Source organism: Capricornis sumatraensis, chromosome X (assembly GCF_032405125.1).
Source record: "Capricornis sumatraensis isolate serow.1 chromosome X, serow.2, whole genome shotgun sequence".
Taxonomy (NCBI): Eukaryota; Metazoa; Chordata; class Mammalia; order Artiodactyla; family Bovidae; genus Capricornis; species Capricornis sumatraensis.
The window spans coordinates 13,966,566-13,990,978 of NC_091092.1; the positions used below are offsets into that span (position 1 = coordinate 13,966,566).

General features: G+C 37.0%; 1 protein-coding gene across 2 annotated transcripts in view; it reads left to right on the forward strand.

Annotated features, from left to right (window-relative positions):
• Positions 1–24,413, forward strand: part of RNF128 (ring finger protein 128) — a 98,473-nt gene that overhangs the window by 63,654 nt on the left and 10,406 nt on the right. For both annotated transcript variants that reach the window (XM_068961979.1, XM_068961978.1), the window contains exons 2-6: positions 1,557–1,804; positions 15,209–15,280; positions 18,939–19,021; positions 22,111–22,207; positions 23,012–23,180. In XM_068961979.1, coding sequence (XP_068818080.1) covers positions 1,557–1,804; positions 15,209–15,280; positions 18,939–19,021; positions 22,111–22,207; positions 23,012–23,180 — 669 coding nt within the window. The remainder of the gene's footprint in view (positions 1–1,556; positions 1,805–15,208; positions 15,281–18,938; positions 19,022–22,110; positions 22,208–23,011; positions 23,181–24,413) is intronic.

Consider the following 24,413-nt stretch of genomic DNA (forward strand, 5'->3'; position numbering starts at 1 on the left):
GGGCCATAAATTTAGGAGATTATTTAGGTAATAATTCTGTTATAGACATTGCCACTTGAGGTTTGTACTCTTGATTTGATCATTGAAAGTGTGAATAGTAAAGAACTCTAATCTTTTCCTAAACATTACCGGTCTCAGGTCATTTAAACTAGAAGGAATATAAACCATGATAAGCATTGGACTGGTAAGAGTAGCATTCTCACACCATTGGGAAAGATTGGGAAAGATAATATCTGTCCTTTATTTTTATCACAAGGTTTATAAAGTTGGTAAAGCGGGAGATGTTACAGAGATTTAGCCTTTTAGACTAAGACTTATAGACTATACACTAACTAAAAAGTTCAGTCTAATTTCAGACTTGACTTTAGTTGGAGTTGAATGGAAACACATTTCTATCAATTGTACGTGTTACATTAATTGCTAACCTGATTGCTGCTGCTGCTGCTGCTAAGTCGCTTCAGTCGTGTCTGACTCTGTGCGACCCTAGATGGCAGCCTATCGGGCTCCTCCATCCCTGGGAGTCTCCAGGCAAGAACACTGGAGTGGGTTGCCATTTCCTTCTCCAATGTGTGAAAGTGAAGTCGCTCAGTCATGTCCGACTCTTAGCGACCCCATGGACTGCAGCCTACCAGGCTCCTCCATCCATGGGATTTTCCAGGCAAGAGTACTGGAGCGGGTTGCCATTGCCTTCTCCAGCTAACCTGATTATGTCTATGCAAAACCTTAGGGCACCTTGGACAAATTTTATATTGCTTTTGAGGATATAGAAAAATGGCACATGGACATATATATATATATATATACACACACATACACACATATATAGTATATATATGTGTGTATATATGTATAGGTTGTCCATTTGGGCTGTACTCATTATCACAAATTATTAACCCTTATATATATATATATATATATATATATATATATATATCCTTATACATTTTATTTTTCTTTATTTTTTTGACTGTGTTGCATATGGGATGTGGAATCTTAGTTCCCCAACCAGGAATCAAACCCATGCCCCCAGAAGAGGAAGTGTGGAGTCTTAACCACCGGATCTCAAGGGAAGTCCCTTCCTTATACATTTTAGTAGCAGGCTCATGAGATAGTCTATCACTTTATAAATTCAGAAATATACAGTTAAATTTTTCGTTTTTCCCATATCTCACATTGTCTAGGAGAATTCCATACTATCCAGGTGACTACTTTAAGAAAACCTTCATGTAAGAGGCAAATTGGGCTCCAAACCCAATACTTTTGAATTGTGTGTAGCAAACCTGAGAAGGGGGGAGGTATTTATTATATATCAATATCATGGCTTCCTTACTAAACTATGAGTTCCTTAAGGTCAGTAACCAAGTCTCAGTATGCTTATATTCCCTGTAACTTACGTATACATATGTGCCCAATAAATGTTAATTGAATGAAGGATTGTCCTTCCTTTGTCTCGTTGAGTGTCCTTTAAAATCATTTTAGCAATTGGATTTTTATACTAAGGAAAATTTTATACTTTAGCTTTACCAAACTAAAACTGAATTCCTTTTCTTTTACAGGTGCAGGAGACATTGTTGCAATCATGATTGGCAATCTGAAAGGCACCAAAATTCTGCAATCTATTCAAAAAGGCATACAAGTAACAATGGTCATTGAAGTAGGGAAAAAACATGGTCCTTGGGTGAATCACTATTCGATTTTTTTTGTTTCTGTGTCCTTTTTCATTATTACGGCAGCAACTGTGGGCTATTTTATCTTTTATTCTGCTCGAAGATTACGGAATGCAAGAGCTCAAAGCAGAAAGCAGGTTTGTAATGATCCTTTCTTCCAATTTAAAAATATTTTACTGTTTTAATTGTAGATTCAGTGTCATGCATTTTAATATGCGTCCCTTGCTAGACAATGATCCATGCGTGTATTTTGTGAAAACTGGTAGTTTTTAAAAGTATGTCAGCATCTGTACTCTCAGATCTTTTATTTTCTGAAACTGGTCTAAGGCCTTAATCCTACTGGGTTAAATCTTCTAATACTTTATTAGAGAGCACAGCAAACATTTAAGTATCTATGGGTATAAATACATATGTTCTTTTGCACATTTTTCTAAATGACAAAAGCATTTCGTATGCAATATAGAAAATTTAGAAACTAGAAAGTACAAGGTGGTGGTTTAGTCACTAAGTCGTGTCCCATTCTTGCGACCCCATGGACTGCAGCCTGCCAGGCTCCTCTATCTATCCATGGAATTCTCCAGGCAAGGAGAATTCTGGATCCAATCCAATCCATTCAATCTCCAATCCAATACTGGAGTGGGTTGCCATTTCCTTCTCCTATGTGCCTATGCATGTGTTCATTTTCATTTGGGGGCAGGGCTGGGAAGAGAGACTAGGCTGAATATTAGGAGTAGGCAAATTTAAAGATCTAATTGTGTATAATATAGTGCTTGATTCCAAACAGAGTGACAGAGTCGTAATTTCTCCCATATATTAACAACTGGTGTATAAACAAGTCCAGATATAGAAATAATAGAACAAAAATACTGAAGTATCATTGAACAGGGAAGTACTTGTTTGTCTAATGTTGATCCTACTACCTTTAAACTGCCCCTCATCCCTCTGATATCCTCAGTTCTCTTCCTTACTCAGCTTAACTTCCATAGCCATTCCCACGCATGTATCTTCGGTTTCCTTGGCCCTTCTCTCTCTTTGTTATACTTGCTGTCAAAACCCAATCCTGATTACATCCTACTTCCCACCTATTCTGTGCCTGTTCTTTGCTTAGCTGAAGTAGCAGAAAAACATGAGCATCTCTACAACTGGCTAATCTCACTTTAAATTTGTAACTACAAACTCAGAGTGAGTTTGCTTAATGCTGCTCAACAATCATACCATCTTTTCTTAGCCATTTCTTCTTCTTTCATAGATGACTAATCATACACATTCCTTTCTCTTCACATCTCTAGTACTTACCCCCAGTTTTACTCTCAACTTATACTTTGGGTCTTATTCCACTGAGAAAATTGAAGTAATCAAGAGTACTTCCACAAGCTTCTACATTTCTGCATCTGTGTCTATACCCGCTATCCTCTGCTTTGTCTTCTGTTACTGTAGACACCCAAACATACTAGTAATTGCTTCCATTTTCAGAAGAACTTCTTTTGATCCCAGGCCAGAAAACTTGGAGTTAATTCTTTCTTCTTCTCTTTCTCTCACTTCCTGTATAACCTCTGTCAGTAAGTCCTTTGTTTCTACCTTCATTGTATATCCAGGATCTGATTACTTCTTAGCACTTCCTTTGCTTCCACTCTGATCCACACCGCAATCATTTCCTAACCTCCTCTCCCTCTCAAGAATTCTAAACACAACAGCAAAGCAATGTGCCATGTCTCCAGAATGCTCACTAGGGATTTAAGGGTTTCAGCTGATCACATAGTGGGGGGCAAGATTATATTTTATATGTACTTAAAAGTTTCTCCAAAGACAGATTCTGACCATTTCATGAACTTTTTCTCCAATAAGCAAAGATTAACCCAATTTATTTGAGAGTGAGGGAGCAGTGAGGATTTCTGGACAGCAAGAAAATAAGCATAGGAATAGATGAAAAATTAAAATCTTATTATAAAACCCTTGTAAAGATTTAGACACCAGCATAAGGTAAGGAGTGATGATTTTCTCAGTGTTTAAAGTTAATTGACTTCTGTACTTCTCTTTAAAGAAGCAGCTTATCACATTGGTGGCAGGTTCAGCTTGTTACTAGTTGTGGTCAAAAGGATGTTTAAAATTCCTGTGCCAGACGATTCAGTAGTCTCACACTGTGTCAATATTTGACATTTGTATATTGTGCTGGTTTTTATCTCTGAGATTGGAAAGAAAGTGGTGTCCAGTATAATGAGCTATTCAAAGATTATAGTTACAATGAGAAGAGTGTTTGGTTTGTGAATGTTCACGGTGAGGTAAGTATTTCTGTTCTCCAAGTGCTATGTAAAGTCTGTTAACATGGCACTAAACCCCATAAGCAAATAATATAGTTCATAAAGAACTACCTGGTGTTGGATAAGCTACATTGATATTTAACTCTGATCTCATCACTTGTTTAAGTAATTTTCATAGTTTTATTTCTTAAAAAAGTTAACTTCTGTACAAATAGTTAAGAATAGCATTAAAACTTCTCACCTTTTAGAGAAGGCTTTGAGAGGTCTTTCACTATTTAATGGGCTATATCTGATTATTCTTTGGTGACTAAAAGATTAAATATATGAGACTGATGATCCCTTTTGCTTACATATACTTGAGAGTGCTGAAATGTTATTTACATTATTTAATTTTCATAACTTCCTATTCATTTTTAAAATGTAGAGCTTGATGCATATGATAGTTATAACTATCACTAAATATTTGACTGCATTATCTCCACTTCACTGGTCGAAATGGTGCTGAAACTGAGCTATAAAAATTTACCTTCATTAAAACATTAGGAATTGGTTAAATTATTCTAGTATATCTTCCCTCTGAACCATTTTGACACATAGCAGATAATGTGAGGCAAATCGATAAATGTATAACCATAAATTTGATGACCAAAATGCCAAAGTATATTGGATAGCATGTAGTGGTTGTATGCCTGACAAGCCATAGTATGCTGTGTCAGAACACACATTATCCCTGGTTTTGTGGATGGAAAGCTTTTAAACAAGATGAAAAGTATCAATGGGTTGTGAATGAAAATAACATATTAGGCATTATATGGTGGATTCAGGGAGAAGGCAGTGGCAACCCACTCCAGTACTCTTGCCTGGAAAATCCCATGGATGGTGGAGCCTGGTAGGCTGCAGTCCATAGAGTCGCGAAGAGTCAGACCCCTGAGCGACTTCCCTTTCACTTTTCACTTTCATGCATTGGAGAAGGAAATGGCAAGCCACTCCAGTGTTCTTGCCTGGAGAATCCCAGGGACAGAGGAGCCTGATGGGCTGCCATCTATGGGATCGCACAGAGTCGGACACGACTGAAGCAACTTAGCAGCAGCAGCAGGTGGATTCATGTTTTCACTGGGGACCACCCTAACCTAAGACAAGAAAGAGTATGGAAAACCTTATGGCATGATCAGACTAAACTGAAATTGCGAGTGACCACTATACACATGACTCTGGCATGGGATTCCCTCTATTTTGGGGATACAGTGCGTGTACCTTAACCTTGTTCAAGGAATCAGTACTCAATGGAAACAAGATACATGTTGGGTTAAACGTCGGCCAGTGAAACCAAAGAGGGCTGTAGGTGAAATAGAAGCTGGCCTTGGTTTAATGGAACAAGCTGAATTCACTTTTAGTGAAAAGTGTCTTTCAGAAGAAAAGAAACTAATCTGACATAGACGAATTGGTCAGAATCATCTTCCAAGAGCAAAGAAAAGAATGGGAATCTACTTGGAAAGATGATAAAGACTTGGTAATATGGTCACACAGAGCCAATAATAATGCTAGAGAGTGCTAGCATTCAGCACTGGGAAAGAGCATATACTCTGACACGACTGGGTCTGTTAACTATTTTACTTTGAATGGAGATCCAAGTAGTCATGGGGTAATGGCTTTCCATTTTTACTTATGGAAGTTGAAGAGCATCTTTGAGACACATGCAGATCCTCAAGCTTATGGAAATTTTCTGGGTGAAATTGTAACTTATATTACTGATCTCTGACTTTTACCAAAGGATGGACCAATGAGATGAGGTGTAGGAATAATGCTGAATGATACACATGTTTTCCCCATGGAAGGGAGACGGTCTTGCTGCACAACAGTCAGTGGGAAAACTGTATAATAGTGTGACTTGAAACAAATGATGGGCTTTGTCCTCAGCTAACATGGAACCTAGAAATGACATCATCACTGGTAATAACACTTGTCCATGATATCTGATATGTGGGCAAAGAACAATTATTCTAGGAAGATTTAATAAACACTTCTGTGATACTTCCCAATTTCTTTTGTAACCAAATGAAACTGTATCATAACTATATTGTGATGGTGTAATACTGGTATTGTTGGTAAGATTCAGCTGCCTTATATAAACAAATTTTATGATAATCAAATGTATTGGGAAACTGAACTAAAACCTCCCAGCATGTGATGTCAATGGAGAATAACTAGCCTGAGGAAGAATTAGATGTAGTTCATTACTTTAAATAGCTCTGTACAAGGTTATCACCAAGTTCAAGTGGCCATAGATCAAGGGAGTAAACAGATAATTAAGTTGTTACATCAATATAAAGATGTCTTAAATGGTCTTACTATTACTAGAAGAATAATTTATTTGAGCCTATTTTCATCCTTCATTGCCTTCTGCAAGTATTAGATATGGTTATGTTTCTCTTGCTTACCCTATATATAAACGCTATACTAATTGTAAAAGCCCAAATATGACTATTTCATTGTTAAAAAGACCTTGATTAAAAGAGAGGGAGTGGATTGTAAAGAGACAATACAATAGATTTGGTTGCTTACTCCTTGGGAGTCTCCCAGGAAATCATGCTTGGCCCTTAGCCAACCCTGGGAAAATGATCCTCAAGGTGGTTTTATTTTGTTTGTTTTGTTTGATTTTCTGTTTTTTTTTCCACTTTTATTGAGATATAATTGACATAGAGCTCTGTGTAAGTTTAAGGTGTACAACATAATGATTTGACTTACATACATCCTGAAATGACCACAGCAGGTTTAGTGAACATCCATCATCTCATGTAGATACTCATTAAAGAGATAGAAAAAACAATTTTTATTTACTTGTGATGAGAACTCTTAGGATTTGCTTTCTTAATAACTTTCAATTATATAACTGTGTTAATTATACTTGTCATATAGTACATTATATCCCTAGTACATATTTATTTTATAATTAGTAGTTTGTAGCTTTTGAGTACTCTTATCAAATCCCCTCTCCCCCCAATATCTGCCTCTGGTAGTCACAAATCTGACCTCTTTTTCTATAAGTTTGTTTTTGAAGTATAATTGACCTATAACACTATGTTAGTTCCTGGTACGTAACACAATGATTTGATATTTCTGTGCATTTCAAAATGATCACCATGATTGTATAGTTGTTACTTGTCACCATAAAAAGATACTGAATAATTATTGATGGCTTCCAGATGGCGCTAGTGGTAAAGAACCTTCCTGCCAATGCAGGAGACTTGAGTTTGATCCCTGGGTTGGGAAGATCCCCTGTAGAAGGAAATGGCAATCTACTCTAGTGTTCTTGCCTAGGGAGTTGACTTAGCATGCACACACTCATAATTACTGACTATATTCCACACACTGTGCATTTTATACCTGTTACTCATTTATTTTGTAACTGAAATTTGTACCTCTTTATCTCCTATATACAGTGAAATATTATTCAGCCATAAAAAGAATGGAATCTTAACCACTTGCGACAACATGAATGGACCTAGAAGATATGCTAAGTGAAGTAAATCAGGCAGAGAAAGACAAATAGTGTATGATTTCACTTACATGTGGATTCTAAAGAACAAAACAAATGAACAAACATAACCAAATAGACACAGAGTTATAGATACAGAGAACAAATAGGTGGTTGTCAAAGGTGAGGGGGATCGGGCTGGGGGGCAGAAATAGATGATGGAGATTAAGTGGTACAGACTTTCATTTACAAAATAGATTAGTCAAAGTGTTCTTTATGTTAATGGTTGGTGATTTTGTTATATACATCTGAAGCAATGGACCATGTTGTACCAGTTTGTCATGGGTACTTGGCATAATAATCAAGATAAATAATATGCACTTGGCTTCATTGTTGGGGTCCTGAGTTTGGGGCAGCATGGCCTACTGCTAGCAGAATTATGTAGTGACCAGTCAGTTCCCCATCTAAGCCTCACATCCTGAGATTCAAATTGGCTTCCTGAGCAGAGATCTGTCACATGTGTCCTTGAAGTTTGCTGCCAAAGAGATAGCACTCCTGTGTGGTCTCAGATGAGGAAGAACTTAGCTGCATTAATATCTTAAAATTTGTCCTTGAACTTAAAGCATGACTAAAAATATCTGAAACATTTCTAGTCGGTCACATTAAGTTTTCTCTGCTCTCCTAGTATATGAAATTAACTGGAAGACTTACCAGGTGTCTGCATACTGTACCAGTATCTATCTATCTATCTATCTATCTATCTATATATCTATCTATAGATATCTATATATATATATATATATATATATTTATAGTGGGTGCATTTGTATGTATCTGTTCCTGCTTAAATTTGAGGTTTAGAACCCTTTACAAAACTACTGGTTTGGTTCTTGCATGAGAAGAGCAGATTAAACAAATTCTTATCTGAGTAGGACCTAGTTTTATAGTCTTTCTGTGATTTTCTTATTGAACAAAAGGAAGCTCTTACAATGAGTCTCTCAGGATTTAAAAAAAAATATTCACTTATTATAATAAAGGTTTTGATTGTGTCTTTGAAAAAATGCTATAATCTGAGTCATAACCTATCCCCTGGGTCAAATTCCCCCTTTTCTCAATGCTCTTCCTTACAGTATATTTCTTCACACTGTTCACAGGGATCATCTTCATGCAAATGATCTGTACTTGTATTTCTGTAATTCCATAGACTTATGGGAAGCTGTGTTACAGTCTGCAGCTCCTCTTTCCTTTAGAAATCCTCCCATTCAAATACTATACATAGGGGTGTTTTTGCTTACTCCTCTTAAAAAATATTTTTATTTATTTGGCTGTGTCAGGTCTTTGTTGCAGCATGTGGAATCTTCAGTTGCAGCATGCAAACTTTAGCTTTTTAAATTGAAGTATAATTGACATACAATATTATATTAGTTTCAGATGTATGACACAGTGATTCGATGCATAGGTTTTTGATTGGGGAAAAAATAGATTTCTCTCAGTTCTCATATATCAAAATAGCCACAACACTCAGATTTTGATTTTGTTCACAAGAATCTGAGTAAAAGAATCCTCTTACCATAATTCTTGATTTTAAGTTTTCTGTTTTATAAATTCTGAGCCAAATTTTTATGAAAGTTTTTATTTTTAAAAAAGTGGTGGCTTAAGAACAGGAAAATCTAGTTTGCTTATATCCATGTTCTTTTCTTTCTTTTATATACTCACCCTACCCAGCCCCCCATCAAGTAATTAGTTTCGACTACATGCCTAGTTATTTATGTGGGTTTCAGTTAAACTGAAAGCTGAATACCTTGGGGCCAAGAATCAAGCTGACAAGTAACCAGACTAAAACATTTATTTCACTTAGTTCAATATAAATTCATAGGTAAAATAGGTAGAATATCTTTGTGTTCACTGTAATTTAAAAATTGAACATTATAATATAGGATGAGAATTGCCGCAAATCTTCATTTTCGGCCCACTTAAAGTGTCACTCAGAACAACAACAAAAGAAACTGTACAGCTGAAATTCGTCAGTGACTAGAACCATCCCAGCTTTTGAATAATGACATTAAGCTTCTGTTAACAAAATTGGCCAACAACCAAGCTGCTTTGAATCAGTCTTCTACTCTGCCAAATTTTCTTAGACCAGGTATCTCTTAGAACTGGGGAAGAGGTGGGTAGAATATGTTGATATAAAATGCTTGTTTAAGAGAGTTCCCCAAATCACAGTAAGTAGTCAAATGAAGAAGGATTTGAAGATTGGATAATAGCTGACTTTGAGGGGTTTTTTTCTTTCATTTATCTTCTTCACAAGGAATGTGAAGCCCTTTAAAGGCTTCTTTGCTGTTACACAATGGAGGCAGTGTACTATAGTGGAGAGATCATGGGCTTTAAAGCCAGATAGAACCTGGGCTTGAATTGAATCACAGCTCTGCAACTAACCAGCTGCCTGGCCTTTAGTCAAGCTTCAGGACCTTTTCTTGTCTATAAAATTTGGATATTAAAATGCCTATTCCATAAGGTTGTTACTATTTAAGCAAGATGGCACTTATAAAACTTAGGGTTAAACCTGAGGCATGGCAGGAGTCCAATACATGTTCTCTAAACCTTTTTTTCCCCTCAAAATTGATTGAGTAGAGGCTTTTAATGAATAAAACTTAGATGAGAAAATCTCTTTTTCTAAATTCAAAAGCTATTCTTTGAACAAAGATTAAGCATTATGGGGATTTTTTAAAAAAGATAATTAAGGCCCAGTCTTCCACCTACTCACAACCTACTAGGAGAAAAAGACACACGAATAATACAACTACAGAATATAAGAGGTGGAAACCATGTGCTGTTGGAATTTATAGGATAGGAATTCTGATATGATGGAGAGGTACTGAAAAGGTGTCCGAAGTAATTTGTGTACCAAAGTAGATAAACTCTTGAAGTTCTGTTTTTTAAGAAGTAAAACATAAATTAAAGTTTGCATTAGGCACATTTTCTTTAAATATTAAAGCATAAAGGGGGATCCAAAGGTTTGACTTAATATTATTCAAACGTGTTGTTTAGTTATTAAGTTGTGTCTGACACTTTTGCGACTGTAGCCCACCAGGCTCCTCTATCTATGGCATTTCCCAGGCAAGAATACTAGAGTGGGTTGCCATTTTTTTCTCTAGGTGATCTTCCCAACCCAGGGATTGAACCTGTGTCTCTTATGTTTCTTGCATTGACAGGTGAATTCTTTACTGCTGAGCCACCAGGGAAGCCCAAAATATTGTTGTAATAATCCTATATAGGATTATTAGTATTCCTACTTACTGGTGAGGGGACAGAATTGGAGAGATATTTCCCAAAACGTTAATTTCTTAGTCATGTCCGACTTCTTGTGACCCCATGAATTGTAGCCTGAAAAGCTCCTCTGTCCGTGGAATTCTCCAGACAAGAATCCTGGAGTGTGTTTCCATTCCCTTCTCCAGGGGATCTTCTTGACCCAGGGATTGAACTGGGGTCTCCTGCATTGTGGGCAGATGCTTTGCTGTCTGAGCCACCAGCGAAATCTCAATGTATTTAATGTATTTAATATAAACTGTACTGTGCTGTGCTCATTCATGTCTGACTCTTTGCGGTCCCATGGACTGTAGCCCACCAGGTTCCTCTGCCCATGGAATTTTTCCAGGTAAGGATACTGGAGTGAGGTGCCATCTCCTACTCCAGATCTTCCCAGCGCAGGGATTGAACCTGCATCTCTTATGTCTCAAACATTGGCAGTCAGATTCTATACAACTACTGCCACCTGTTGTTGTTCAGTTGCTCAGTCGTGCCTGACTCTGCGACCCCACGGACTGTAGCACACCAGGTTTACTCTTTGTGTCTTACTGTTTGTGACCCCATGGACAGTAGCATGCCAGCCTTGCCTGTCCTTCACCATCTCCTGGAGTTTGCTCAAACTCTTGTCCATTGAGTCAGTGATGCCATCCAACCATCTCATCCTCTGTTGTCCCCTTCTCCCCCTGGGAAGCCCTTAATATAAACTACTTGGTCTTAATCTTGTTATCGTATGTCAGTATTTAGAGGAATGGGCGCATCTTGGAAACTCCTCCTATCAATGTGACAGTGAAATATTAATATTTTGAGTGCTGATGGCAGTTTTAAAACCTTTATTCAGGTTCTAAAAATTGTGCTTCTTAACAAAACCACAAGTCACACCTCCGTATTGAAAGAAATATATTTTCCTTATAAAAGCTTGGTAGGAGTTATTGGAAACATTCAGATTTCCTTTCAAAGGCTTTTTAAAATTCTAGGGCTGCTTCCTTAAACGCTGGTATATGCTGTGCTACAAATCTTTTAGAGATCCTTCATAATCAAGTCCCTTGCTTAGGATATTTAAAGTTTGCTTTTGATCCCACCTCTCAAATTAATTTGCAGTTAGTCTTGGATATAATCAAAGTTGTATAGTTAGCATTCATCCCTAATGAACTGATAATCACTAGCACTGGAGGCTCATGTATTTATATTTTGTTGAATATTTTGGAATGAGAAATCAAACTGTGCAGGCTTAATCATGTAAATACGCTAGAGATGTATCACTTCCTTGTGAGTACATTTCCCCAGTTGTCGTGGAGCTGGCTGCTTAAACCTAAGTCAGAAGTGCTCTAAAGACAAAGTGCAAAATGGTTGTCAAAAACTTCTCATCAACTTTACTTTTTCCTTCTCTTATTTCACTTTCTCTTGTTTTCTCTTGTTGGCTCTGTTTTTGTATCATATGCATTTTTCTCTTCTTCATGTCGAAATAGCTTATGTTTTATAGGAAACGAAAGTAGTAATGCTTGGAAGTTTAGGCTGAGGCCAGAGCCCTGTGGGCATACTGCTTGTTCACTATAAGAACTGGCCACAATTTGCCAGACCATAGAATCTAGGAGTTGGTAAAACTTCAAATGATTTTGGATGGCTGTATTATAATGGAATCTTGGGGTATGAAGAGCAGACTTCCTGCACTAACTCTGTCGTTTAGAGATTGCATTCCCTTTTGGACAAATTATTTTACTTTTGCAAGCCTCCATTTGAATGACATTAAAATAGAGATATTGTCTCCTTTAGGGGATATTGTGAGGATTAAGTGAGGTAATAGATATCAAAAATAATTTTAAATTATATAACAGGTATTTTCTAAGTCTCCTGTAAATGTGCTGTGTTCACAATTTAAAAAAAATAAAAAAGAAAAAACAAACTAAAATTTTTTAAAATAATTATATAAATATAAGGAAGTCATAGTACTAGCTTCCTACTTCAAGCCACAGTAAACAAAAGATGACTACCTTGATGTCAGAGTTAAGTGTTCCCAAACTCTGGGCTTCGGTGGGACTGACACTAACCAACTCTGAGATTTTGAGCAAGGTATTCTTTCTCTTTAGGCATCAGTTTTCTTTTTTGTCAGATTAGATATCAAGCTAGGTGAACTCCAGGAATTTTTGCAGCTCTAAAGACCCTAAGTGTACCTCATTTCACTGTCATTCTATTATTGTGATGCAAGTAACAAAATAGAAGGGAAATATTTAGGCTCAAAATTAAGTACCATCATAAAATTCCCCTTGTGAGTGAATTCCGTGATTAAGTCTCCCAAACAGGGAGTGAAAGGGCTTCAATTATTCTAAGGGCTAGGCCTTCCTATTAACTGTTTCTATGAGCTATGTTTGCCAGTCAGATAACAATCTGAGAAGTTTCTGCTGCTATTGTGACAGCAGAAAAATACTTTGGCAGGAATCACCTTGGCATCCTTTCACAAAATGATATCTTACATAGGAGGCGGATTTGGGTATTAAGGAATAGCTTCACATACCTATACTCATGGATTATTCTCATCCAAAATATATTTGCTACAGACAGGCATAAATATGCTTATTGATGAAAATATTTTATATTTTCACTTAATAAACATTTTATTGAGTGTCTGCTATCAGCCAGACATTATGCTGGATACTTTACTTACATAGCTTCCCTGGTGGTTCAGATGGTATAGAATCTGCCTGCAATGTGGGAGACCCGGGTTTGATCCCTGGGTTGGGAAGATCCCCCTGGAGAAGGAAATGGCAACTTGCACCAGTATTCTTGCCTGGGAAATTCCATGGACAGAGCAGCCTGGTGGGTTACAGTCCATGAGATCACAGAGAGTGGGACACGACTGAGTGACAAACACTTAAATTATCTCTAATTTTCATATAGCCTTGATGTCAGCTAGGGGGTCTCCCTGCTGGGGATGGAGGTACATACAGGGGGATGAGGAAGCTGTTGACATCCTCACAGACTTCTGGTTCTACCCATCTACTTTTTGCTGAATTTCTCTAAGTTTGTTCATTTCACAATACAAAATAGGAAGATTGTTTATCATCTTGCCCTGCTAAACATGCTATCTCTCTATTCCACACAGCATCCACCCAGGCATGAAACCTGGCCTCTTCTTCAGTTTACACATATATTATCTTTTCTTGAGGCATTCATATATGTGGTAGATTTTTACTGAAATAGAAGGAAGGTTTATTTGTGGCATCACAAATAATTTCAAATTAACACTGAATGTCTCATACTACCTGGCTTTCTCCCCACCCCCACCCACCAGTGCATCCCACATAAAGAGACAGTCTCTCATTGATTCCTTTCCTTCTCACTTTTCCCTCGCCTTTTAGATTTCCCCCATACTTTTTTAAATTTTATTTTTAAATTTATTTTTATTTGAAGGATAATTGCTTTACAGTGTTACATTGATTTCTGCCCTACATCGACATGAATCAGCCTTAGGTATACATATGCTCCCTCCCTCTTGAACCTCCCTCCCATCTCCCACCCCATCCAACCCCTCTAGGTTGTCACAGAGCAGCAGGTTGAGCTCCCTGTGTTATACAGCAACTTCCCACTAGCTATTTGTTTTGCACATGATAATATGTATACATTTCAATGCTACTGTCTCAATTTTTCCCACCCTCTCCTGCCCCCGCTATGTCTATAAGTCTATTCTCTATGTCTGAGTCTCTGTTCTTCCCCTACAAATAGGTTCATTGGTACCATTTTTCTAGATTCCATATTAAAACCTCACTTTTGATTCAAATATATACATATGTGTATATATGAATAGATAGATATAAATGTAATATTTTAGTCCTTATTCCCTAAATGAACCATGGACTTGCCTTTGCATATCCAGACTCATCTAGGTATATGTTAAGTGAAATAAACAAAAAACTCTCAGAATCCACCCACCTTACAAGGCAGTAGTGGTTATAAACAGCAATTTTTTCCCCTAGTACTGAATAACACTGGAAGGATTGATGTTATCCTCATTTTATAGATGAGTAAACAAGCACAAAAATTTAATGACTTGTCCAGGATTTTTCATTTCATAAGTGACAAAGTCAGAGTTTGAATCTAGGTTCATTTGACTCCAAATCCTATGCACTTTCTACCAAACAAGACACTATTCAAAAAAAAAAAAATGAAATTGGAAAATATGTACTTTAAGACCTTCTGGGCTTTTGAAAATAGGAAAACTGCTTTGAAAATTCATAGCATCTGAATTCATTTGGAATAGGGACATAGAGCTTTATCATTGTGGCCCAAAGCTGCTGTTTAAGAAGGTAGGAAATATAAGGTTTCAGTAATTTTAAAAATCCTGTTTGATATGAGATAAATGGACATTTATTATGGTTAATTAAATTGTGTCTTTCAGCATTTACTTATACACTGACTTTTACCTTATAAATATTTATTAATCCTCTCTACCTCTTTTATCATATTTGTTTAAAAAATTTTTTTCTAATACCTGCTATTTTTTATTACAGAGACAGTTAAAGGCAGATGCTAAAAAAGCTATTGGAAGGCTTCAACTCCGTACACTGAAGCAAGGAGACAAGGTGCGTTTATGACTTTTAAATGCTATTTGTTTTAAAGCAGTGCTACCAATCCATTTTTTAAAGTTCATGTTCTTCCAAAGTATGATTTTAATTGGAATTTATAAATATAACTGATTTTTTAATCTATTTAATGCAGGAGGTTGGCTGAATAATGACCCCCAAGGACATCTAGGTTTTTTTTTTAAATCCCTGGAGCCTGTAAATGTTATCTTATATGGCAAAAAAGACTTTGCAGATGTGATTAAGTTAAGGATCTTGAGATGGGAAGATTATCCTAGATTATCCAAGTGAAAGTGAAGTCCCTCAGTCATGTCCGACTCTTTGCAACCCCATGGACTGTAGCCTACCAGGCTCCTCTGTCGGATTTTCCAGGCAAGATACTGGAGTGGGTTGCCATTGCCTTCTCCAGGGGATCATCCAAGTGGGGCCTAAATATAATCACAGTGTTCTTATACGAGGGAGGAAAGAGGAGATTTGACAGTGAAGTAGGAGATGTGACAATGGAAGTAAGAGATTGGAGTGGTACAAGAAATGGTCCATGAGCAATAACACTTCAGAGTATAAGTTTGTGTCATTTTAAGCCACTAAGTTATTGTAATTTGTTATAGCAACAACAGAAGATGAATATAGTACTTAAGTACAACTTTACTTGAACATCGATTTTCAGATTCAGCACAGTTGAAAAGTACCATTGATGTTTAAAACCCATATAAAAAAATTGCTATAGAGGTTTGTACTAAAATGAAAATATAGCTATAGAACTTAACTGAAATTAAAAAAATACCATCTATAATAGCACCAAAACCATTGTATACTTAGGTATACATCTTATAAAATATGTATAAGATCTATATGCTGAAAACTGCAAAATATCAAAGAAAGAAAAAAATCAAAGAAGACCTAAAGGAATGGGGATATACCATGTTCATGAGTTAGAAGACTCTTCCCAAACTAATCTAAAGATTCAATATAGTTTCAATCAAAATATTAGTTGCATCTTTTGTAGAAATTGACAAGTTGATTCTGAGTTTATTTGGAAAAGCAAGAGAACTAGAATAACCAAAATAACTCTGATAAAGAACAAGTTTGGATGACTAATGTTTCCTGATTTGCATAGTTTTTTTAAAGTTACAGTAGTCAAGAAGGTGTGGTATTAGGAAAAGGCTAGACCTTTAGATCTTTGGAACAGAAGAGACAGTCCAGAAATAGACCTACATATATAAGATCAATTGATTTTAGACAAATATGCAAAAGCAGTTAAAAAAAAAAAAAGGATAGCCATTTGTTGGCTCACCATAAACAATGACTGAATATCCATATACAGAAAAAATGAAAAATGAACCTCAGTCCATGCTTTATACCCTCTGTAAAAATTAACTCAAAATGGACCACAGACTTAAATATAAAACCTAGAACTATGAAGTTTTATAAGAGAACTTTGGAAAAAAATATCTCTGTTGCTTGAGTTAGGCAAAAATTACTTAGATATGATACCAAAAACAAGTCCATTAAAGAAAAAAATGAGAAATTTGACTGTTAAAATTAGCTTTTGCTCTTGGAAAGACACTGTTAAGATACTGAAAAGATGAGCCACGGACTTGGAGAATATATTTGCAAATCCATATCTGATAAAGGACTGTATCCAGAATATATAAAGAACTCTCAAAATTCAACAAAATAAAAAGCAACCTAGTGTAAAAATGGGCAAAACAGACATTTTACCAAAGAAATATATGGTTGGCAAAGAAGCACATAAAATGTTGCTCAACATCATTCATCATTAGGGAAGTGCAAATTAAAACCACAGTGTGATACCCACAGCACATTTATTAGAATGGCTAAAACCAGTTGAACCTACAATACCAATAGCTGGTCAGATGTGGAACAGCTAGAACTTTCATGCATTTGCTGGTGAGAATGCAATATACAGCCAGTTTGGAAAATGATTTGGCAATTTTATGGAGTCAAATATACACTCTCCAAAGAACCCAGCAATCTCACGGCTAAGTGTTTACCCATTCATGTAAAAGCTTGTTCAAAATTGTTCAGGGAAGCTTTACTGATGATTACCCAAAACTGAAAAGAAGCCAGATGTCCTTCAGATGGTGAATGGATAAAAAACTGTGGTACATCTATATTAAAGAGTACTACTTAGCCATAAAAACAGCAGAACCCTACTGATGTATTCACCAACAGGGAGGAGTTGTAAATGCGTTAAGTAAAAGAAGCCAGACTCAAAGGCTATATAATACACAATTCCACTTATAAGATACCCTGGATAAGCCAAAATAGAAGGCACTGAAAAACAAATCAGTGGGTAACAGAAGATAGAGGTAAAAGGAGGGGGTTAATTACAAAGGGATATAGAGGAATTTATTGGAGTACTAGGACTATCTTGTGTCTTGATTATGGTGGGGATTAAGTGACTGCATGCTTCTCCAAATTTGCAAAACTGTTTACTCAACATTTAGAATGAATTTAACTTCATGTGAATTATACCTTAATTTTTTTAATGAAAAAACATAGCCAAAGAACTGCTGCTGCTGCTGCTAAGTCGCTTCAGTCATGTCTGACTCTGTGCGACCCCATAGACAGAAGCCCACCAGTCTCCCCCATCCCTGGGATTCTCCAGGCAAGAACACTGAACTGGGTTGCCATTTCCTTCTCCAATGAATGAAAGTGAAAAGTGAAAGGGAAGTCGCTCAGTCGTGTCCAACTCTTAGCGACCCCATTGACTGCAGCCTACCAGGCTCTGCTGTCAGTGGGATTTTCCAGGCAAGAGTGCTGGAGTGCGGTGCCATTGCCTTCTCTGAAAGAACTTATGGCACTGAGTAAATTCTAAAACCAAGAAAAAGTTTACATCAGTGCTACATGTTTCTCTTTATACTATTCCTCTTGGGTCGACTTTATTCTTTTACATTTATTTATTTATTTCTGCCATGCTACATGGCTTGCAAGATCTGAGTTCCCCAACTAGGAATTGAACCCAGGTTATGGCAGTGAAGAGTTGACTCATTGGAAAAGACCCTGATGCTGGGAGGGATTGGGGCAGGAAGAGAAGGGGATGACAGAGGATGAGATCGTTGGATGGCATCACTGACTCGATGGACATGAGTTTGGGTAAACTCCAGGAGTTGGTGATGGACAGGGAGGCCTGGTGTGCTGCGATTCATGGGGTTGCAGAGTCGGACACAACTGAGCAACTGAACTGAACTGAACTGATGGCAGTGAAAGCCCAGAATCCTAACCACCAGGCTACTCAGGAATCCTCTGCTTTTACTTTTTAAATTCTAAGTATTTTATTTTCTAATTTCAATTCATAGTACACAGTGTTATCAACTCTCATCGCCATGTATTATATTAGATCTTCAGACCTCATAGTTGAAAATTTGTACCCTTTTACTAACTTCTCCCTATTTTCCTCACTCCTTAGCCCTTGGAAACTACTTTTCTACTCTGTTTCTATAAGTTTGGCTTTTTTTAAGATTCCAGTTAAGTCTAGATAATTTTAAATTTCTTATTGAAAGTCATTTTAGTAATATGATGCTCCTTCTGTAGGAATTTAAGTAATGTATTAAATACATGTATATTCTGATCTTGCTCTGTAGTTTAGTGTATTTTTCTTATGCATCAGATAACAGTAACTCTTTGCTCTTAGGAAATTGGCCCTGATGGAGATAGTTGTGCCGTGTGTATTGAACTATATAAACCAAATGATTTGGTGCGCATCTTAACCTGCAAGTAAGTTTGATTTTCTTTTGTGTTGTTAAAAAATAGCTGATTTACAAAAATGATTATAGTGCAGGAAACTATCTTGAATGTCTCCAAATAAAGAAAGTGTTTGTTTTTAACTTCTTTTCACTTAAATTCAGATGATTACTTTATTTTTAATATCATTGGAAATAGTATAAGGCTAATTATATGAAGTTTCCATAATCTGGTACAATTTGGAAACTACCTCTGTAAAAAACTGAGAACCTAGCTAGCACCACTGTTTATTGTGTGTGTGTGTGTGTGTGTAGCCAGCTTGTGCGGTACTGGATAATTTAATTAAAAAGATTTCTGCCCATCCTGTTGAGAAAAAAATAAAATCAATTTATGAGCACCTATTTGGAAGTCTTCATTAGCTTCTCATTATCCATCTCCTGGAAGTTATTCTTAACATTCTTCCTTTTTGCTATTAAATAATGGTATTCTTGGAATTTGTCACATTTCCTAAATTATCAGAATTATTTTGAACTCAATACTTTTGTCTATATTATCAAGAATGACTGACTAACTGTATTATTTTATAGTTCAGTTCAGTTGCTCAGTCATGTCCAACTCTTTGCGACCCCATGAATCACAGCACGCCAGGCCTCCCTGTCCATCACCAACTCCCGGAGTTCACTCAAATTCACGTCCATCAAGACAGTGATACCATCCAGCCATCTCATCCTCTGTCTTCCCCTTCTCCTCCTGCCCCCAATTCCTCCCAGCATCAGAGTCTTTTCCAGTGAGTCAACGCTTCGCATGAGGTGGCCAAAGTATTGGAGTTTCAGCTTTAGCATCATTCCTTCCAAAGAACACCCTTAGAATGGACTGGTTGGACATCAAGACAGTGATACCATCCAGCCATCTCATCCTCTGTCTTCCCCTTCTCCTCCTGCCCCCAATTCCTCCCAGCATCAGAGTCTTTTCCAGTGAGTCAACGCTTCGCATGAGGTGGCCAAAGTATTGGAGTTTCAGCTTTAGCATCATTCCTTCCAAAGAACACCCTTAGAATGGACTGGTTGGATCTCCTTGGAGTCCAAGGGACTCTCAAGAGTCTTCTCCAACACCACAGTTCAAAAGCATTAATTCTTTGGTGTTCAGCTTTCTTCACAGTCCAACTCACATCCATACATGACCACTGGAAAAACCATAGCCTTGACTAGATGGACCTTTGTTGGCAAAGTAATGTCTCTGGTTTTGAATATGCTGTCTAGGTTGGTCATAACTTTCCTTCCAAGGAGTAAGCGTCTTTTAATTTCATGGCTGCAATCACCATCTGCAGTGATTTTGGAGCCCCCCAAAATAAAGTCTGACACTGTTTCTACTGTTTCCCAATCTATTTCCCATGAAGTGATGGGACCAGATGCCATGATCTTCGTTTTCTGAATGTTGAGCTTTAAGCCAACTTTTTCATTCTCCTCTTTCACTTTCATCAAGAGGCTTTTTAGTTCCTCTTCACTTTCTGCCATAAGGGTGGTGTCATCTGCGTATCTGAGGTTATTGATATTTCTCCCGGCAATCTTGATTCCAGCTTGTGTTTCTTCCAGTCCAGCGTTTCTCATGATGTACTCTGCATATAAGTTAAATAAGCAGGGTGACAATATACAGCCTTGACGTACTCCTTTTCCTATTTGGAACCAGTCTGTTGTTCCATGTCCAGTTCTAACTGTTGCTCCCTGACCTGCATATAGATTTCTCAAGAGGCAGGTCAGGTGGTCTGGTATTCCCATCTCTTTTAGAATTTTCCACAGTTTATTGTAATCCACATAGTCAAAGGCTTTGGCATAGTCAATAAAGCAGAAATAGATATTTTTCTGGAACTCTCTTGCTTTTTCCATGATCCAGCAGATGTTGGCAATTTGGTCTCTGGTTCCTCTGCCTTTTCTAAAACCAGCTTGAACATCTGGAAGTTCACAGTTCATGTATTGCTGAAGCCTTGCTTGGAGAATTTTGAGCATTACTTTACTAGCGTGTGAGATGAGTGCAACTGTGCAGTAGCTTGAGCATTCTTTGGCCTTGCCTTTTTTGGGGTTGGAATGAAAACTGACCTTTTCTAGTCCTGTGGCCACTGCTGAGTTTTCCAAATTTGCTGGCATATTGAGTGCAGCACTTTCACAGCATCATCTTCCCAGGATTTAAAATAGCTCAACTGGAATTCCATCACCTCCACTAGCTTTGTTTGTAGTGATGCTTTCTAAGGCCCACTTGACTTCACACCACTTGATCACACCATCGTGATTATCTTGGTCATGAAGATCTTTTGTGTACAGTTCTGTGTATTCTTGCCACCTCTTCTTAATATCTTCTGCTTCTGTTAGGTCCATACCATTTTTGTCCTATATCGAGCCCATCTTTGCATGAAATGTTCCCTTGGTATCTCTAATTTTCTTGAAGAGATCTCTAGTCTTTCCCATTCTGTTGTTTTCCTCTATTTCTTTGCAGTGATCACTGAGGAAGGCTTTCTTATCTCTCCTTATTATTCTTTGGAATTTTGCATTCAGATGCTTATATCTTTCCTTTTCTCCTTTGCTTTTCACTTCTCTTCTTTTCACAGCTATTTGTAAGGCCTCCCCAGACAGCCATTTTGCTTTTTTGCATTTCTTTTCCATAGGGATGGTCTTGATCCCTGTCTCCTGTACAATGTCGCGAACCTCCATCCATAGTTCATCAGGCACTCTATCTATCAGATCTAGTCCCTTAAATCTATTTCTCACTTCCACTGTATAATCATAAGGAATTTGATTTAGGTCATACCTGAATGGTCTAGTTAGGGTATAACAAAAAAAATCAAGATCTGAATTACTGTACATTTTAGGTCAGGCAATATCTTAACTATTTTTTAAGTAAGTGGTATTGAAAATAGTTTTTATGAAGCTAGGGTAATGAGGCTTTTATATTTAAAAGTACGGTATTATGAAATTTCTAAATTTTGATTCTGTAATTGTGTGTTTTAAAGGGAAAAAAGTCATTTGTTAAAAGACCAAGTAAACTTATAGAGTAACCTGTTAGTATATTAGGCAAAGCGTTGTTGCTATTTCACAACAGATAACCAATTTATATGTTTTTTCCTTCATTAGCCACATTTTCCATAAGACATGTGTTGACCCATGGCTGTTAGAACACAGGACTTGCCCCATGTGCAAATGTGACATACTCAAAGCTTTGGGAATTGAGGTAGGCATTGCTAAACTATTTATACAAAGGAACTTAAGCAGTGTGTTATTTATATATCTTAACCTTCAGGAAGTTATCATGCTATTTTTAAACTATACAATGTGCTAGACTTATAGGTTATACCAGAAATGGGAACTACTTATATCATAGTGACAGTGAGATGCCATGTTGGACCACCTCTATTTTCCTCCTTCTTCCCCCTCCTCAAATGTACTTCAGAACTTGAAGTGATAACCCCAGCTGACTTCTGATACCCCTTGTTGTTTTTTTACTATCTTACTATTGCATTGCAACCAAACTTGTAGTTAAATGACCATGTAAAGTTTGAGAAAGTATAATAAATATTGAATTATATTGAATATAATCAATATTGAATAAATATTGAAAAAACTACCTGTTTCACAATACACACAACAGAGAGTCAAGCTCAACAGAATCTTCCTGACTTGAGGAGATATATAGATGACAGTGATTCTCAATACTCGTAGGGGACAGCATAGAAATTTGTTTTTTGAGTGCGTTCCTTGTCTCAGGCATTATATTATGAAGTGTTCACCCAGATAAACATGTCAAATGTTGATGGCAGTCTGCCTGTAACATCTTTCACCCCATTGGAACCTGTTAGTCCAGTGCTCTGGCTGGGACCAGCAAGAGATGTTTGTGATCATCAAAAAATGGATTGTAAGTTTCAAAAGTCAAGAAACCTTGCTCTAAGAAGTCACCTGTGAAGAAACTTTGTAATAATATGTCAAGGAAAAGCATGTACTCTCAGAGCCTGTTAATGTGGTCAAATGCTTTCCACAGGTGGATGTTGAAGATGGGTCAGTGTCTTTACAAGTTCCTGTATCCAATGAAACTTCCAGTAATGCTTCTCCTCATGAAGAGGATAACCGCAGTGAGACGGCTTCATCTGGATATGCTTCAGTTCAGGGAGCAGATGAACCACCTTTGGAGGAACATGCACACTCAGCAAGTGAGCACCAGGCTGAGGGGCCCCAAGTGCCCCACAAATGATCTGCTGGAGATTAGACACCCAGGCAGTGTACTCCTGTTTTTTAGCATTTATTCTGTTCATCCATTAACACAATTAACACATTCCAGGTTTTTTCTAGTGACAGTGATGCAATGCAGGATGCACCCCTGTTTTGACTTAATATACACTTATTGAAATATACCTGAAACAGATGAAATGCATTAAGAATGGGGATTATTCACAGAAGAAAAGATTTTTTATTGGAAAGTTGCTCTCCAGTGCATTTAAGTGTTGATTTATTAACTTACAGAAGCTAAGGACAAGTTTCAACTTTAGAAGCCATTCTTTATTGCATATCAACCAGAAAATATGATAAAGAAGTTATGTAATGATAAAATATAATTTAATTTCCAAAACCTTGATTTATACACAACTTCTCCAGAACCACCCCCTCCTTTTTTTCCCAGATAGGAAACTGTGTTTTAAGAACAGTGTGCTGCCACCTGTTATTTGCCATGAAATGAACAAACCTTGGAAACTAAAAGTGAATATATTAATTTCAAAATAGTAATGCCATACCAGTAGAGAGATTTTAGGGAATTCTGTTACTTTTTTCCTTAGAGAAAACCCCTATAGAAATTATTTTCTCTTTCTTTAACTTCTACCTTTGTCTTTTGGTTTTTGTTGGTTTGATAGTTTTTCCTCAGTCCCCATTTTGAGATGACCTAATTCTGGCCTAAAAAATAGGAGGAAAATGAAATGTCAAGATGACTTGTAAAAGTTGCAGCTTCCTATGACATGAACCTTTGTCCTTGGTAGGCTTATCAGTGCCATAGATACCATTTGTACAGAGGTCACGAGGAATACTACCATGCAAACGCAAACCTCATATTGTAATCTAATCTTTGAACATTTCACAGAGTACAAAGTAGTCATAAGAATCTTAATAATCTACCTATAATAGATAATCATTGTCTCTTAGCCTCAGATGAATTTTTGGTTCCTGTAACTGTGTGCTAATAGAATTCAGTGAAGAGAAAGGAGAGGGTATGGCATAATTCAGTTTAGCAACATTGGTAGTTCAGTGGTAGAATTCTTGCCTACTCTGCAGGAGGCCTGAGTGTATGGGATAATGCAGTTTATTGCCAGGTCAGTTTAAAAGAAGAAGAAAAGTCCCAACCTACTATTTTGGTGTTCTGTTTTTATGGGGGAGGGTGGAAGGCAGAACAATTT